The sequence below is a fragment of the Vigna umbellata genome, chromosome 8, assembly GCF_029865625.1.
Source record: "Vigna umbellata cultivar VRB3 chromosome 8, Vumbellata_1.0, whole genome shotgun sequence".
In the NCBI taxonomy this organism is placed as follows: domain Eukaryota; kingdom Viridiplantae; phylum Streptophyta; class Magnoliopsida; order Fabales; family Fabaceae; genus Vigna; species Vigna umbellata.
Window position 1 is genome coordinate 45425040 of NC_142172.1, and position 16169 is coordinate 45441208.

General features: G+C 35.0%; 1 protein-coding gene and 1 pseudogene across 1 annotated transcript; one reads left to right on the forward strand and one right to left on the reverse strand.

Moving 5' to 3' along the window:
* Positions 1 to 4045: 4045 nt before the first annotated feature.
* LOC124841288 (uncharacterized) lies at positions 4046 to 4774 on the reverse strand. The gene is made up of 2 exons (XM_088097272.1): positions 4717 to 4774; positions 4046 to 4491 (listed from the first exon to the last, which is right to left on the reverse strand). Exons 1-2 carry the CDS (start codon positions 4772 to 4774, stop codon positions 4046 to 4048), a joined length of 504 nt encoding a protein of 167 aa, XP_087953398.1.
* Positions 4775 to 10768: 5994 nt separating this feature from the next.
* Positions 10769 to 12387, forward strand: LOC124841285 (gallate 1-beta-glucosyltransferase pseudogene; annotated as a pseudogene).
* Positions 12388 to 16169: the final 3782 nt, after the last annotated feature.

Genomic DNA, 16169 nt, shown 5'->3' on the forward strand with positions numbered 1-16169 from the left:
ATAATTAAAACATGAGAATTATATTAGATGGCTAATAAATAGAGCTAAAAAAATACAACTGTTATTTTTTAACAAACTTCTAAAGAAATACATTATTTACAAGAAATAGTAGCAAGAATTCACAAGTTTGTCAATACCATCTCTCCAGCAGAGTCCTTCACTTCCCAAGCATCTCGCGGAAACTTGAGAAACATTATAGTTTACCTTAAACCCTCCATTGAGAACTTTCTCCAAAGCAACAAGTCCACCAGAAAAATTCAATTGAGCATCACTCCACGTGTGTAAACTTCACCTGCACCTTTGAAGTCGTGGATAATCAATGAAAAGCCAATCATATTCCAGTGCATAACAAGTGATATCATCTCCGCACATAAAGTATCTATTGAAATATAAATTGATTTGGTATGTAGGCCTAAAAGATAAAAGCCCAATATTAACAAAAGCCCTAACATTCTAGAAGATCCTATCTAGAAAGATTCTAGAATGTTCTACAAAAATATCTAGATAAGTTTAGAATTATAGGAATGTTTTAAAAAGTTCTAAAGAATAGATTATAACCTTTAGCTGAATGTTGTGGTGGCAAGATCATAACCATTGATTAAGGATGTGCCATTAGTATAAATAGGAGATGATTGTATTATTTGAAAACAAGCCAAAAAGTTTAGAAGCACTCAATACAAGTTTTTCCTCTTCTCTCAAAATCTTCCAACCTCTCTCAATCTTAAACACTTCCTTCTAGCCTTTAAAGTTTCCTCCCAACAAAGTGGTATCAAGAGCCATAAGATCTTTGTAGAAATGGCAAATACTGGAGTTCCCTTTCAAGTCCCAACGCTCACTAAGAGCAACTATGACAATTGGAGCTTAAGGATGGTAGCTCTCCTTCGTGCACATGATGTCTGGGAGGTGGTCGAGAAGGGCCACATTGAGCCAGAAAATATAGAGAGTTTTTCTCAAGCTCAAAAGGATAGCTTGAGAGACTCAAGGAAGAGAGATAAGAAGGTTCTCTGTCTAATCTATCAAGAACTAGATGAAGATACTTTTGAGAAGATTTCTGGAGTCAAGTCAGCCAAGGAAGCATGGGAGAAGCTTAAGATCTCTTACAAGGGAGCAGATCAAGTCAAAAAGGTACGTCTTCAAACTTTGAGAGGAGAGTTTGAAGCTTTGCATATGAAGGAAGGTGAACTAGTCTCTGATTACTTTTCAAGAGTTTTCGAAGTCTCCAAGAAATTTATGAGGTAACTGAAAATCTAGACAATGTTACCTTATTATGTCTATTTGCATATTGTGAGTCCATGAACTTCCAAGAAGCAATTGAAACGAAGAGTTGGAGAAATGCAATGGATGAAGAGATCAAGGCAATAAAGAAGAATGATACTTGAGAGCTAGTCTCGCTTCCAAAAGGGCACAAAGTAATTGGTGTCAAGTGGGTTTACAAAGCAAAGAAGGACTCCAAAGGAGAAGTTCAAAGATAGAAAGCAAGATTGGTGGCGAAGGGCTACAGTCAAAGGGCTGGCATCGACTATGACGAGGTATTTGCTTCAGTTGCTCGACTAGAAACGGTAAGACTTATTATATCTTTAGCAGCTCAAAATAATTGGAAGATACATCAAATGGATGTCAAATCCGCCTTCTTAAATGGAGTTCTTGAAGAAGAAGTCTACATTAAGCAGCCACAAGGATATGAAGTCAAAGGTGAAGAAGATAAAGTCTTGAAATTAAAGAAGGCTCTTTATGGGTTGAAACAAGCCCTGAGAGCTGGGAATGTTCGGATTGACAAGTACTTCAAAGAAGCGAATTTCATCAAGTGTCCATATGAGCATGCACTCTATATCAAAGCTAAAGGTAAAGATATCTTGATTGTATGTTTGTATGTCGATGACTTGATTTTTACCGGAAACAATCCAAGCATGTTTGAGGAATTCAAGAAGGATATGACAAAGGAATTTGAAATGACCGAAATGGGGCTTATGTCATATTATCTCGAAATTGAAGTAAAACAAGGAAACAAAGGAATTTTTATTACTCAAGAAAGTTATGCCAAAGACCTCCTCGAGAAGTTTAAGATGGATGATGCTAATCCAGTTGGTACTCCTATGGAATGCGACATCAAGTTGAGTAAAGATGAAGAGGGAGAAAAAGTAGATCCAACCCTCTATAAAAGTCTTGTTGGAAGTTTGCGCTATTTAACTTGTACAACACCAGACATTCTTTATGCCGTTGGAGTTGTAAGTCGGTACATGGAAGCTCCAACAATTACTCACTTCAATACATCCAAGGTACGACAAGCTATGGCCTATACTATTCCATTTCTAACGATTACAAGCTTGTTGGATATAGTGATAGCGATTGGAGTGGAGATATGGATGACCGAAAGAGCACAAGTGGATTTCTGTTCTACATGGGAGACACAGCCTTTACTTGGATGTCCAAGAAGCAGCCTATTGTCACTTTGTCTACATGTGAAGCAGAGTATGTAGCTGCAACTTCATGTGTTTGTCATGTTGTTTGGCTACGCAACCTATTGAAGGAGTTAAGCTTGCCACAAGTGGAGCCAACAAAGATTTTCGTAGACAACAAGTCGACAATAGCATTAACAAAAAACCCAGTCTTCCATGATCGAAGTAAGCACATCCACACTCGTTACCATTACATTAGAGAATGCATCAGCAACAAGGATGTGCAAATGAAATATGTGAAGACACATGATCAGGTAGCAGATATCTTCACCAAACCTCTGAAGAAAGAAGTCTTTATGAAGTTGAGAATTTTGCTTGGAGTACAAAATCAAGTTTAAGAGGGGGTGTTGGAATATAAATTGATTTTGTATGTTGGGCCTAAAAGATAAAAGTCCAATATTAGTAAAGGCCTAAATAGCATTCTAGAAAATCCTATCTAGAAGGATTCTAGAATGTTCTACAAAAATATCTAGATAAGTTTAGAATTATAGGAATGTTTTAGAAAGTTCTAGAGAATAAATTATAACTCTTAGATGAATGTTGTGGTGGCAAGATCCTAACCATTGGTTAAGGATGTGCCATTAGTATAAATAGGGAATGATTGTATCATTTGAAAACAAGTCAAAAAGTTTAGAAGCACTCAATACAAGTTTTTCTTCTTCTCTCAAAATCTTCCAACCTCTCTCAATCTTAAACACTTCCTTCTGGCCTTTAAAGTTTCCTCCCAACAACCCACCCGTCAATTTTATTAAAATGCAGAGGTATTCAAATTAATACATATATTTCGGTTACCATCTACTTGTGAATTTATACCTGAATTGCTATCTGTTAGACAACAGTGGATTATCTGTGAGTGGCTTAAATCCTTAGCAGGAGTTTGTCCATTTGTTGCTTCAAGTTGTGGAATGTTATTTCTCGTCACACCATCTGACAAATTAGCTTCACCTAGCTGTTTCCAGGATGAAAATTGTCAGCATTAACCTTTAAAGTTTTAGCAGGTGCTTCCAAATTATCATCATCGCTGAACTGCATCCTTGCTCCCAGAATTAATAATCGGACACCTGCTCCAGTGGCAGAGCTGCACATTTAAGATCAACACCAACAATCTAAGCAGGATAGAGCTAGCTCAGAATGCTAAAATAATATTAGAGGAGAAAATAAGCCAGCTAGCTCAGAATGTAAAATATAATTACTCACTATTTTAATTGTGATTATTTCTTGTTTCAAAACAAAAGTGTAAGTTCCAACTATTTATCTTTTGATTTGTACCATCTAATTGTTTGAAACTGTATTAAATCAATCAAATGGATGACGATAACATGAGATTGGAAAGGTTGCATCACTACCAGACCAACCTTTTAACATTTTTTTAATAAAATTAGACGACAAATTAAAATGTTGTAACTGAAGAAAATTACAGTGACAAAGAAAGCCATATTATCGTAATATTGCGTAATAATGATGAAAATTAGATAATAACATTAGAACTTGAATTATGCAAACTAAGTCTTGAATATATGAAACTAATCCAACTAGAAAAGTGAAGCAAAACGAGCACGGAAATAAGCACAATTTGGTAATTTTTGTGCTCAGAAATTCAGTCTCCTCAGCAGATTAGGAACTAATGGTGCGGCGCAGCCAGACACAATACATAGCCATGCTACCCATTGGGAAATACTGTCACCGCTTGGTACAAGGTTAAGCATGGATGCACTGTAGTTGAATGACATGAAAAATGTCAACAATAGCATAAGATATTGCAAAGGAAAGCCAATGGCTAGCAGAGTGATAATATGAAAAGAGGTATAATATCCGATGCTGTTGCCCAGAATAAACAACAAAAATGTTCCTCTTGATTTTGTAGCCACGATGGATTTTCCAGCACTGTATTGGTGTGTGTCTTCCTGCCACACTCCTCCAGGGGGACTAAGCACAGCCTGATAGGTTGCTGTTATCATAAGTGCAGTCACAGTTAGCAGTATATTACGCACATCATTTGTAGAATCCCTGTTAGGTTTGTATCCGAATAACTCCCCTGAATTTGACACAGTTGATGGTCAACTTTCAGAAGCTCAAGCACCAGCTGAACATGGCCATTGGCAGAGGCCAGGTGCATGGCAGTAAACCCATCTTGGTTAAGTTCATAACAAATTGGTTCTTCAGTTTCAACATTTTTTGTTCGAAAGAAACGTGACCACACATTGATGCAATGTGTAGAGGAGTTTGAGCTCCATGCAAGGCAACCCTATCCAGCACCAACATTCTCTCATCAACCTTTCAAGTTCATCAACGTTTCCTGTGGCTGCAGCTTTAGCCATTCTCCCATTCATTTCCTTCATAAACTTTTCCAGCACTACCAAACAATGCTTGTGCTTCAATCATAATAAAATTTTCACCACATTCACAGTCATTCCATTCTTTAAAATAATAAAACTCCTTTTCTTAATTAGGTTTATAGTATAGGAATGTGTTGTTTACATATAAATCATATAAAACTTTATTGTAATTAGAGGTGGTTGAAAGTAGTATATTTTATGGATCGTGATTACAGTAGATACAAAAAGTATCTTACTTAATTAAGAGAGATATAGTGTGCATAATTTGCATATTATATCGTCTACATAGTAACCGATAAAAAACTCCACATAATAATTCACGTAAAAATCCTATATTTACTAAAGATTTTTTAAAATCCAAAACAAGAGATGAGAGAGTGAAGAAAATTCACTTATTAGGAGATTAGGTGTTTGTCGTCTGCTGGAGGGGTTGGGTGGAGAAAAGGAAACCACTTCAGGTTATTATAATAATTCTTTTTAATATTAATTTCCTTTAAATTTTTAATATTAATTTCCTTTAAATTATGTATATGACATGTTATGTGGTTATACCTATAAGTATAATAATGGTTTATATAAGTGTAATAATGGTAATGAATTATTGTTTTTAGTTATTAAGTTTGTGATATTTTATTTTAGAATATTTATTATATTAAAATATGTGATGTTACATATAAGATTAACATTGTTTTATCTTATGAACTATAATATAATGATGTTATTTTTTTTTCAAAATATTAAAAGATGTTTTTCATTGATGTTATGCTTTTCAGAACCTTTTCTGTATATCATCGTTTTATTATTTATTTTCACTAAAGTCATAGATTCTCCCTTAAAAATAAATCAAATATATAAGACTTAGTCTCTAAAATTTTATTGTCTAAAAGGAAACTTCTCAAGCAATAACCTTTTCAGTTATGTGATAACTTTCTCCCTAAGTTATAGCCACCTAATTATATTCTATATAAAGAAGGAGATGGAATTTTATTAGACTACTTCTACCCTATGACTTCTATACCTCATTAAAAACTAACAAAAACATGGAGAACAAAAAAAAAAACATTAAAACCATCTCTTACCTTTCACAAAGGGGCATTTCATCATTAAAGTACAGAAAAAAAAACGTATAACTTAAATAATATAGAAAGAAAGGTCAAAATTACAGGAGAAAATTATTTTTTCTCCCTGTACTCACAACTTTATCATAACTATTTACTTTTTAGATTATATTATATTATATCATAACTATTAACTATTTATATTATATTTAATTAAAATTTTCTCTTCTAAATTTATAAAACATGCCTTTCAAGATTTCAGTAAATAATATATAACTTTTTAAGAAAATAAAATAATTTTTTACATTAAAAGTATTCTGAGAACCAAAGAAACAGTTAGGTAATGTTAATTAAGAAAAGAAGTGGTTGCATAGAAGTTATCGTTCTACAATCAACAGAAAGTCAGATTTATATATACATATATTCAAACAGTGTGTAATGGCTTTCATGACTGCGAAATTGTTTTTATCCGTTTCGTCTCAACCACGCAAATCCACTTTCTAAGAACAAATATTAAAAGACTAATACAAATTTTATATCACTTTCATTTATTCAAAGTCATGCGTTTTAAAAATTTTATCTGACCAATCACATGCATAGTGGTATTTAGAAATGATGTATGTTTTTATTATGTGGAATTTTATGTGTCAACAAGCAAAGTTGTCTTTGGCTCTTTATTTTTTATTATTTATTTCAATTGGTGTCTATTAAAATATAAATACAAAGCAAATTCATTTACGTACATGGTTATTCTTCAGGCAGGAATAAAAAAATAAAAAGTCACAAATAAATCATTTACTAAATACCTACCACTCTATGCGTCTTGACTATGACACATATAACTTTTTTTTATTCATTTTATACTATTTTTTCTTATTTTATTTTACTTTTTTTCAAAAAATTACAAAAGTTAACTCTTTTAAGACTATTATTCTTGTTAGGTTAATTAAATGAATGTCAATGTTATACTATCCTTACTCTACATTTAAATCTAAAAACAATTAGTGCAGAAAGATTTTAGACGTTTGTTATTTTAGGTTTTTAACGTCAGATGATCTGACATCTTTATGGTTGACGTTAATGGGACGTCGGACTCTACAGGTTCGACGTCTTTATAAACGTCGGACATGCATTAACCAACGTTAAGGGCACTATAGACGTCGGACATGACATTAACCGACGTTTACTACAGCTCGTGTCTTTGGGTAGCGTAGTAGCACCTTCTTCTTTTGCTAGTTTCGTCATAGAAAATGTTGCGTCTTTTGGACCTCTTATGGCATTTCAACCGCTGGGTTCTTGCCTAGTTCTATTCCCACCTACAATGAAAACGAATACGGTTGTAAGACCCATGAAAAATATTTAGATTTAATAAATAGTAGTAATTTTTAATTTTTACGGATAAAAATAAAATTAATAAAATTATGGCAAGAAAAATTAAAATTTATGATAGATAATTATAATAATTTCAGAGGAAGGAGTTTAAAATTTTGAGAATTTATTTTAGAAGATTTAAAAAAAAATGAATAGTAAAAAGTGAATAGTAAATAGTGAATAGTAAAAAGTGAATAGTAAAAAAAAAAAAAAAACTTAAAAAAATGAATAGTGCCAAAGTGATAAGAAACACACGTTGGTGCCAAGAAGATAAGATAGAATTTGAATTAAAATAATATTTTTAATAAAATAAGGAATAGTAAAAAAAAAAAAAAAAAAAAACTTAAATAGTGTCAAAATTTTGGCCTATAAATAGCAAGCTTGGGAAATGAAATTTTTGCACCAAGAAGTGGAGAGATTTAGTAGAAAAGAAGAAATTAGGAAGTTTTTGGAGTAGGAAGAAATTTTAGAGTAGAGGTTCTGAAGAGTTTTCGGGGAAACAAATTCAGAGCAAGAGAAGTCTGGAATAGAGGTAGGGGAGCTGACCTTTCTAAGCTTTTATATTATGATTTAGTATTGTTTTATTACTATTCATGTCTTGAAATTCTGTGTGAATACTGTTAATGTTTACTGTGCATCTATCTCTATTGAATTTCTGTATTAATATTATATGCTGTTATTTTGAATCTGTAAATAAGAAATTTGTTAAAAGTAGTTGAGGAACACTTTGGCTAAGGAAAGACTTGGTACTTAAGTTGTCCATTGTGACGCACCTCTCTTTCCTGGAAGTCTACTCGACAAGCTTTTAACTTAAATCTTATTGAACAGGTTATGTACTGTTAAACTATTGTGTAATATATCTCGTTAGAATGAATTCATGTTATTGCGGTAGATACGAAATTATGAATTTTAATTGTGATGATTGTAATTTATTATATTAGAATTGATTTTATGCATCTGAACATGGTATGAGAATTATGGGGAGATTTCGTAATGGTATAATATGAGTTGAAGAATGTGAGCATGGTATGAGTCTCGTGGAGAGATTCTGTAATGATGTGGTAATTGTGTATATGTTGATGTTGAGGGTCATGAAGTTGGAGGTTATCCTGATATTCTAATAATCATCCAGTCTCAAGTAGAGAAGGATGAATTTTGTGGTGAGATGGACAAGAGGTCCTGGTCTATGTGCCGGTTTTGGACATAGTAAGGGGACTAACCTTGTGAATGGTATGGAGGGCAGGATGTCCTGGTCTATGTGCCGGTTTTGGACATAGTGAGGGGACTAACCTTGTGAATGGTATGGAGGGTAGGATGTCCTGGTCTATGTGCCGGTTTTGGACATAGTGAGGGGACTAAGAATGACAAAACAAGTGCGGAACCTCCCGTTGATCGCTCATCAACATATCGTCGGGATAAGTGCTTATTGGGTATTGTGATGTTTATTGGGTATTGTGGGACGAGTGTCTAATAGTAATTGTGGTATGATGGTATGAGGGTGTATGACATAATTATTATATGATGTTAGTATCAAAGCAACTATGCATGTTTTATAAATGATTTGTTGCATGTTAGCTCACCCTACTTGTTTGTGTTTGGGTATGTACGATGATCGTATAATTCGTTATACGGGAGTAGATGAAGGAATGTCGTATGATCCAGTACCAATGAAGAAAGAGATCGAAGAATAAGTTAGAAGAATTTGAGTTATATTTAGGAGTTTATAGTTGAAATCTGAGTTTAAAATATGTATAGACACATATCAACTATGAATTTTTAAGTGTGAGATTACGGGATGTTACCGTAAATCTAATGTTACAATATATAAATTATGAATTATCCAGTGTGAGATATTGGGATGTTACAACGGTGACATGAGAACTAGGCAAGGACACAGGTCTGGTTTTGGGTTGAAACGCTATAAGACATCCAAAAGACGCAAGTTTTTCTTAGGAGGAAACTAGCAAAAGGAGAATGTGCTACTACGCTACCCAAAGACACGAGAAAAACTGCATCAAAACACAACGAAAACTAATTTTAATCGGTTCAAATGAAAGATAATCCATCAAAGACTAATTTAATCGGAGTAAAAGTAAGTTTAAACGGTTCAAAAGAGACAAAAACGCACCTGGAAATGCAATGTCGCGGAGAGAAAAGGCGAGAAGGAAGACGATGAAGTGCGTGTAACCGCGGGTTCGATTTCTAATTTAACAGTAAACAATACGTTTGACACAAAGGGCACCGACGTCTATTCTCGCCTAGACGTTGGAGCCCTAACTAATATGACGTCCAAAACAACTTTTCACCTACCCTGTCAGGCCATTTAGACGTTGGATGGCGGGATCAAACGTCTATATGGCAAAAAAAAGACATATACACGTCGGTTAGGAGGGCACCTACGTCTATAATCGTATATAGACGTTGGGGTGGCGGGATCGGACGTCTATATAGTAGAAGAAAATAACTTTTCATTTACTTGTCAGACACATAGACGTTTGTCAGGAGGGACACTGATGTCTATAATATTATAGACGTCGGTGCCCCTCCTAACAGACGTCTATGTTCCAATTTATTTACGAACATATCACATGTCAATAATTTACATTGATTATTTTGTGGTCCAACGTCTACTGGGTGGGTGACGTTAAAGGCTAATTCTACACTAAAACCTACATACAAACAATAAAAAGATTAAAAATAATAAATCTATTAAATATTCAATATTTTAATATTATTGTATATATGACCCTGGCTTAAAAAGAAACTATTGTAAACTTTGATCAAAGTAAAGTAAGATATTTCTGTTGTGATTTAATTATTAGTTTATTTGGCATTTATATTTAAAATTATTTATTTTATAAATACTGAAATTGTACTTGTACGTGTCACAGCTTCGCTGTATCTGTTACAATGATGAATAGAAATGAAAAGGAAGAAAACCTTAATGATACTTTGACACATGTCATTTATTTTATATTTATTTGATATTATTTTTTTAAAATTAAAAATTTTATTTTTTATGATTATTTTATATTTTTTTACATTCATTTGATATTATTTTTTTTATCTTTTTTTAAAAACTAAAAAAAATTATTTTTTTATAACTATTTGGTGTTAAATGAATGAAATTGTATGTCATCTCACTGTTAGTCTATAAAATATGATGATACAAAAATCCTCCGGAGGTGGTTTTGTTTGAGAATTACCTTTAACCAACATCATGGTTTTGAATAAAAAAAGTGGAAAATGACAAATAACCATATTGTAATGCCAAATTAATTCGAACGTTGGTTTTCCCTAAACTTAGTATATATGTAGTTCCTTAAAAACCGTGCACAGTTTAATTTGGTGGCGGGAAATATTACTTAAGGAAAACCTAATAAGGCTCCTTGTGTTTATTTAACATTTGGGGGATATAGTAAATTTGGTGGTAAGTAGATGTGATGAAATGGAATGCACGTGGAAGAGACAACGTTTAGGAAGACAATAAATAATATAATGTTTTTTTAAGCCATGATTTTATGATATATAAATCGCATAAATGGTGGCACAGTATTGTTATACATCCAAAGAAAAAGAAAAGTGGGTGAAGGAAGAAGAAAATGGAGTCTGAAGCTCCTATTCACGTTCTCATGGTGTCCTACCCAGGACAAGGGCACGTAAACCCTCTCCTTAGACTTGCCAAGTTTCTTGCTGCTAAGGGTTTCTTTGTAACTTTCTCCACCGCCGACACGGTTGGCAAACTCATGCGAACGGCCAACGACATCTCTCACAAACAAGTCACTCCAGTTGGTGACGGTTTTCTCAAGTTCGACTTCTTTGACGATGGCGGCGTAACAAATAGTGATGGTTCCAAGAGAACTCTCTCTGACTTCAATGCTCAGGTTGAGCATTTTGGGAGGCAATATGTTTCCCAAGTGATCAAGGACCATGCCGATACACACCGCCCGATTTCATGCATCATAAACAACCCCTTTGTTCCATGGGTTTCTGATGTAGCTGCCGACCATGGTATTCCTTCTGCCGTGTTATGGGTTCAATCTGCTGCTGTCTTAACAGCTTACTATAGTTATTTCCACAAACTGCTACCTTTTCCTTCTCATGCCGATCCCTATCTTGATGTTCAATTGCCTTCTGTAGTCCTTAAGTACAATGAAGTTCCGGACTTTCTGCATCCTTTTAGTCCATATCAAGTTCTAGGGACGGTCTTACTGGAACAGTTTAAGAACTTATCCAAGCCATTCTGTGTGCTGGTGGATAGTTTCGAGGAACTAGAAAGTGATTACATAAACTATCTTTCAGAGTTTGTGGATATAAGACCCATTGGTCCTTTGTTCAAAATCCCAACAGCAACAGACACAGGTGATATCCGTGGTGATTTTTGGAAGAGTGACGATTGCATGGAGTGGTTGAACTCAAGGGCAGAGGCATCTGTGGTGTACATCTCCTTCGGGAGTATCGTGTGTCTGCCGCAAGAACAAGTGACGGAAATTGCACATGGATTATTGGACTCTCAGGTCTCGTTTTTGTGGGTTCTGAAACCACCTGTTCAGGAGTTTGGGCTTCCGCCCTACGTTCTTCCCGATGGGTTCTTGGAGGATACGAGAGAGAAGGGGAAAGTCGTGCAGTGGAGCCCACAGGAGGAAGTGTTGGGTCATGGTTCGGTGGCATGTTTTGTGACACACTGTGGTTGGAATTCTTCGATGGAAGGTGTGGCATTGGGAGTGCCGATGTTGACATTTCCAGCATGGGGTGATCAGGTGACAAATTCAAAGTTCTTGGTGGATGTTTATGGGGTGGCCATTAAACTGGGTTATGGGCAGGCTGCAAAGAAACTGGTGAGCAGAGACGAGGTGAAGAAGCGCTTATTGGAAGCAACCGTAGGGCCAAAAGCAGAGGAGTTGAAGCAAAAGGCGTTCAAGTGGAAGATGGCTGCAGAGGCCGCAGTGGCTCCGAATGGCTCCTCTGCCAGGAATCTTGATGCGTTTCTCAAAGACATAAAAGAACGTGGAGCTGTTAGGGTGAACGAGATATAAGTCTATTTCACATACTTCCATAGTTTGTATCTTTGTTGCATGGGATAAGATAAATTAAATGAAACTGGCATTGTCAAACAGTATTACAAGCAAAATAAATTGGGAGAGTCACACGAATACAATTCTGATATATATCGTCCCCTCTTATCACATTATGAATTCTATAAATCTATGATTTTCTCTTTGTAAATGTGTGTCAAGCGTGTGATGAATAATGAATATTTTGAATGTAAATAATTCATCTTTGGATCAATTATTTGGGTAGGCAAATATCTACTCCCAATTCCTCTTTTAGGCAGATAAACGACCTGTAGTCGTGTAACTTTGGACGATTGAACTGTCGGTGAGTGGTTGTTAGTTTTTGGAACGCGTCATTTCGGAGATGAACGTTGAATATTAATACTTTAGTTAATTTCCAACCACTTGAAGACAAAATAGGCTTAACCATCAAAGGGCAACAGATGAACTATAGAGGCTATTGAAGTCTGAATAATGATCCTTGGACACTCTCAAAAGTGCTATTATATGGTGGCCCTTCAACTAATTATTTTGTTTTTCCAACTCAATTATTTTTAAACAAAAGTTTATTTTCTAAATTAACACATTAGCCTTAAAAATAAATTATTCAAATAGTTTTTTACATGTCAAAACATCATCTTTCTTCCCTGTGTGGGAGTTTCTTTTCGACGACTTTGACTTAAGACATAAATAAAAATGGCTATACAAAAATATAAAAATGATGATGTAACAATATTTTTTTTATGTAGAACCAGTTGAGAACCCTTAACCTTTTCATAAAATATAATGGTAATAGCATTTGAATTAACTAATAATAATATTTTGACTAATAATTAAGTGATGCTCAGATGATAGTATAGCTAATATTGATTATCAATATATTACTGCTCTATGAAGATGGTAGGACCATGACAATATATAATAAATTAAACATGATTGAGCGGTTTCATGATTTTTTTTTTCAGTTACTAAGGTTATTTGTGTCATAATTTAGCATGTAAATTTTGTTAACCTCGATTGTCCACTACACTAATAATTAACTATTGGTTTTATGCTTATATTTTTTCTTTATTATTTTAAGTATACTCTTAATAAATGTATTTAGTTACAAATTTAATTAAACCCTAAAACTATTAAGATGAATGCAAAATTTTATAAATTTTAGTTAGTGTAGTACTTTTTGTTCAAAATAATTTCAATAAAATTAAGTTAACATATTATTGACTTATTACATACTATTCCATATATAATTAACTTAATAAGTTTACATGATTCTAACTTTATTTAAATTCTTAAAATGTTAAAAATATTGTTGAAGAATTTGGTAATTTAATTAATGAATTAATTAATTTTAATTTTATATTTTTTAAGTGAAAACCTATCAAAATTAAGTTTTCCAAAACTAAATTTCAATATATTTTTTAATACAGAGAGAGAAAAATGACAACACAATTTGAAACTCCATAAAATGAATTATGTGCTCAATAAAAATAAATTGTGTTATCTTAGTAACTTTGCTGATACAGTGTAAAAGTTATTTGCAAACGGTGGCAACGGGGAGAAAACCTCCTAATCATTATAATATATAGGTTTAATGTCTCGGTAGGTCCCTATTTTCGGCGTGAATTTCAAATAGGTTCCTTTTCTTTTCGGCGTCTCAATTGGGTTCTTTTTTGTGTAAAATTGGAGCAATTAGAGGTCTGCCGTCAAATTACACAAACAGCCGTTTAAGTTTGCCTACGTGTTATTAAAAATGATTTTGAATTAATTTTTGTATTAAAAAATGGATTTGTTCTTCAAGGGCGAAAAAAGGCAAACTGGGGAAAACCCTTTTCTTCTTCGATTGGAAGCGCGGTTCTTCTTTTCTTGGAATCCAGCCACCACGCCATCTCTTGACTCCTCTCCCAGCCCAGAACTCCGATGAAGGGGCGTCTTCCCTGCGTGCCGCGAAACCGGCCACCGCGCCACCACCTTCCCTATCTCCCGTCTCCCTTTGAAATTGGCAACCCCAGGGAGGGGTTCGTCCCGTCCGCCGGCTCACGCACACAGGCCGCCGCGTCCTGGAGGCCATCACCACTGCTTCCAGCCACCACTGCGCGCACACTGCCGCTTCTGCCAGACCGACCACCGCTTGTGCCGCCGGAGCCCTCGTCAGCCCGAGCAGAGTCCGCCAGCGCTTTCTCCGATCCCTCTCTGTGCCACGCCGATGCCGCCCTCGATGAGGCCATCCACCGCGAGCCGTGAGCCAAGGTCGTGCCAGTGATGCAATTCCCAGCCACCGTCGCCGACGGTGCACTCCTCTCTCTCCGACGTTCTCTTCTTTGCTGGCAAGGAGGAACTCCCTTTCCCCTTCATTTTTCACACGACACTGCCATTAATCTAGCTCCGACAATTGCCCTCCTTCGCTAGAATTTGCTGTCAACAATTGTTCCCATATCTATTTTCTGTTTTGGGTGTTGGGGGTGTTGGGATGAATGTATGTGATGGGAAACATGGTTGAGGTTAGGAACCGAGTGAGTTCCTCTCTGTTTTTCAGGTGTTGAACATGATGGAGGAGAGAATGAAAGATGAATTGATACTGAGGAAGGTGTTTTTCTGTGCGGGTGAGAAATGGCTGTTGTGAGAATAGAGAGGAAACAGTGTGAAAGATGATTATCCAATATTTTTCTGTCTCTGTGTGGAAAAAAACGAAGATGGCTTTGGGGTTTTTGATAGTTGGAAGATGAAGTTGAAGTTGGGTGGGAGAATGAGGTTCTGTGATGCGCGTGCTGGAGGAATAACCGAATTGATAATTTGATTATCTGAATATCAAAGACAGATTCTTTCTTCTTGTTTTTAAGATATCATGGAATCAATCCTGAACAGCTGAAACCAACAAAAAAAATCGTCCACCTCTTTTTTCTTTTCCCGCTTGCTCTTCACCTCATGAAAAGGATCTACACAATTAACAAACCTAAGATTAGAAAAATCGCACCCATATCTGATAGCATCTCTAACACGTGGATTAATTCGTTCTGTTGTTTCTCATTTTCCAGCAATGCGCGAGCGACCAAAGCAATAATCTCGAAACCTTGAACGAAGGTGTTCGCACGTTTCGCTCCAAGTGAAAGAAATATCAAGAACCTGGAAACGAAAAACACAGAGAGATAGAAAGAGAGAGAAAGGAACTTGTGAAAGGACTGTTGCCTTTTTTGCCCTTGAAGAACAAATCCATTTTTTAATACAAAAATTAATTCAAAATCATATTTAATAACACGTAGGCAAACTTAAACGGCCGTTTGTGTAATTTGACGACAGACCCCTAATTGCTCCAATTTTACACAAAAAAGAACCCAATTGAGATGCCGAAAAGAAAAGGGACCTATTTGAAATTCACGCCGAAAATAGAGACCTACCGAGACATTAAACCTAATATATACTTTATAAAAACTGGTCTCAACTTTTTTTCACTTAATGTTTTCAATCTTTATATATTGAAAAATATTTTTTTAAAAACTTTTTTTGACAACTTTTTTTTACAAGCTGTGATAACTTTAGTTCATTTCAAATATACATACCAATTACACACTCTATTGTGAAAAAATTGTTAAAAAAAAAAAGTTGTTAACTTGTCATAGTATTTATATATAGTACTTATATATTTGCTATTATGAACGTCGTTCGCTTTATCAACGGGCGGAAGGCAGACCTAAATGGCAAAGGGTGTTTCTTCCTACACCCCATCAAATTTCATCTCGTATCCCATCACAGGTTTCTGGAAATTTTAATCTGGGTGAGATAGTGTCTTCCGTATTTCCGGAATTAGTTTAGTGTGTTTCGGAGGGAAAGCAAAATCCAGTTTGATAGGGTGTTGGAAGAAATCTGATGGGGGTGCAGGAAACATCCAATGGCAAA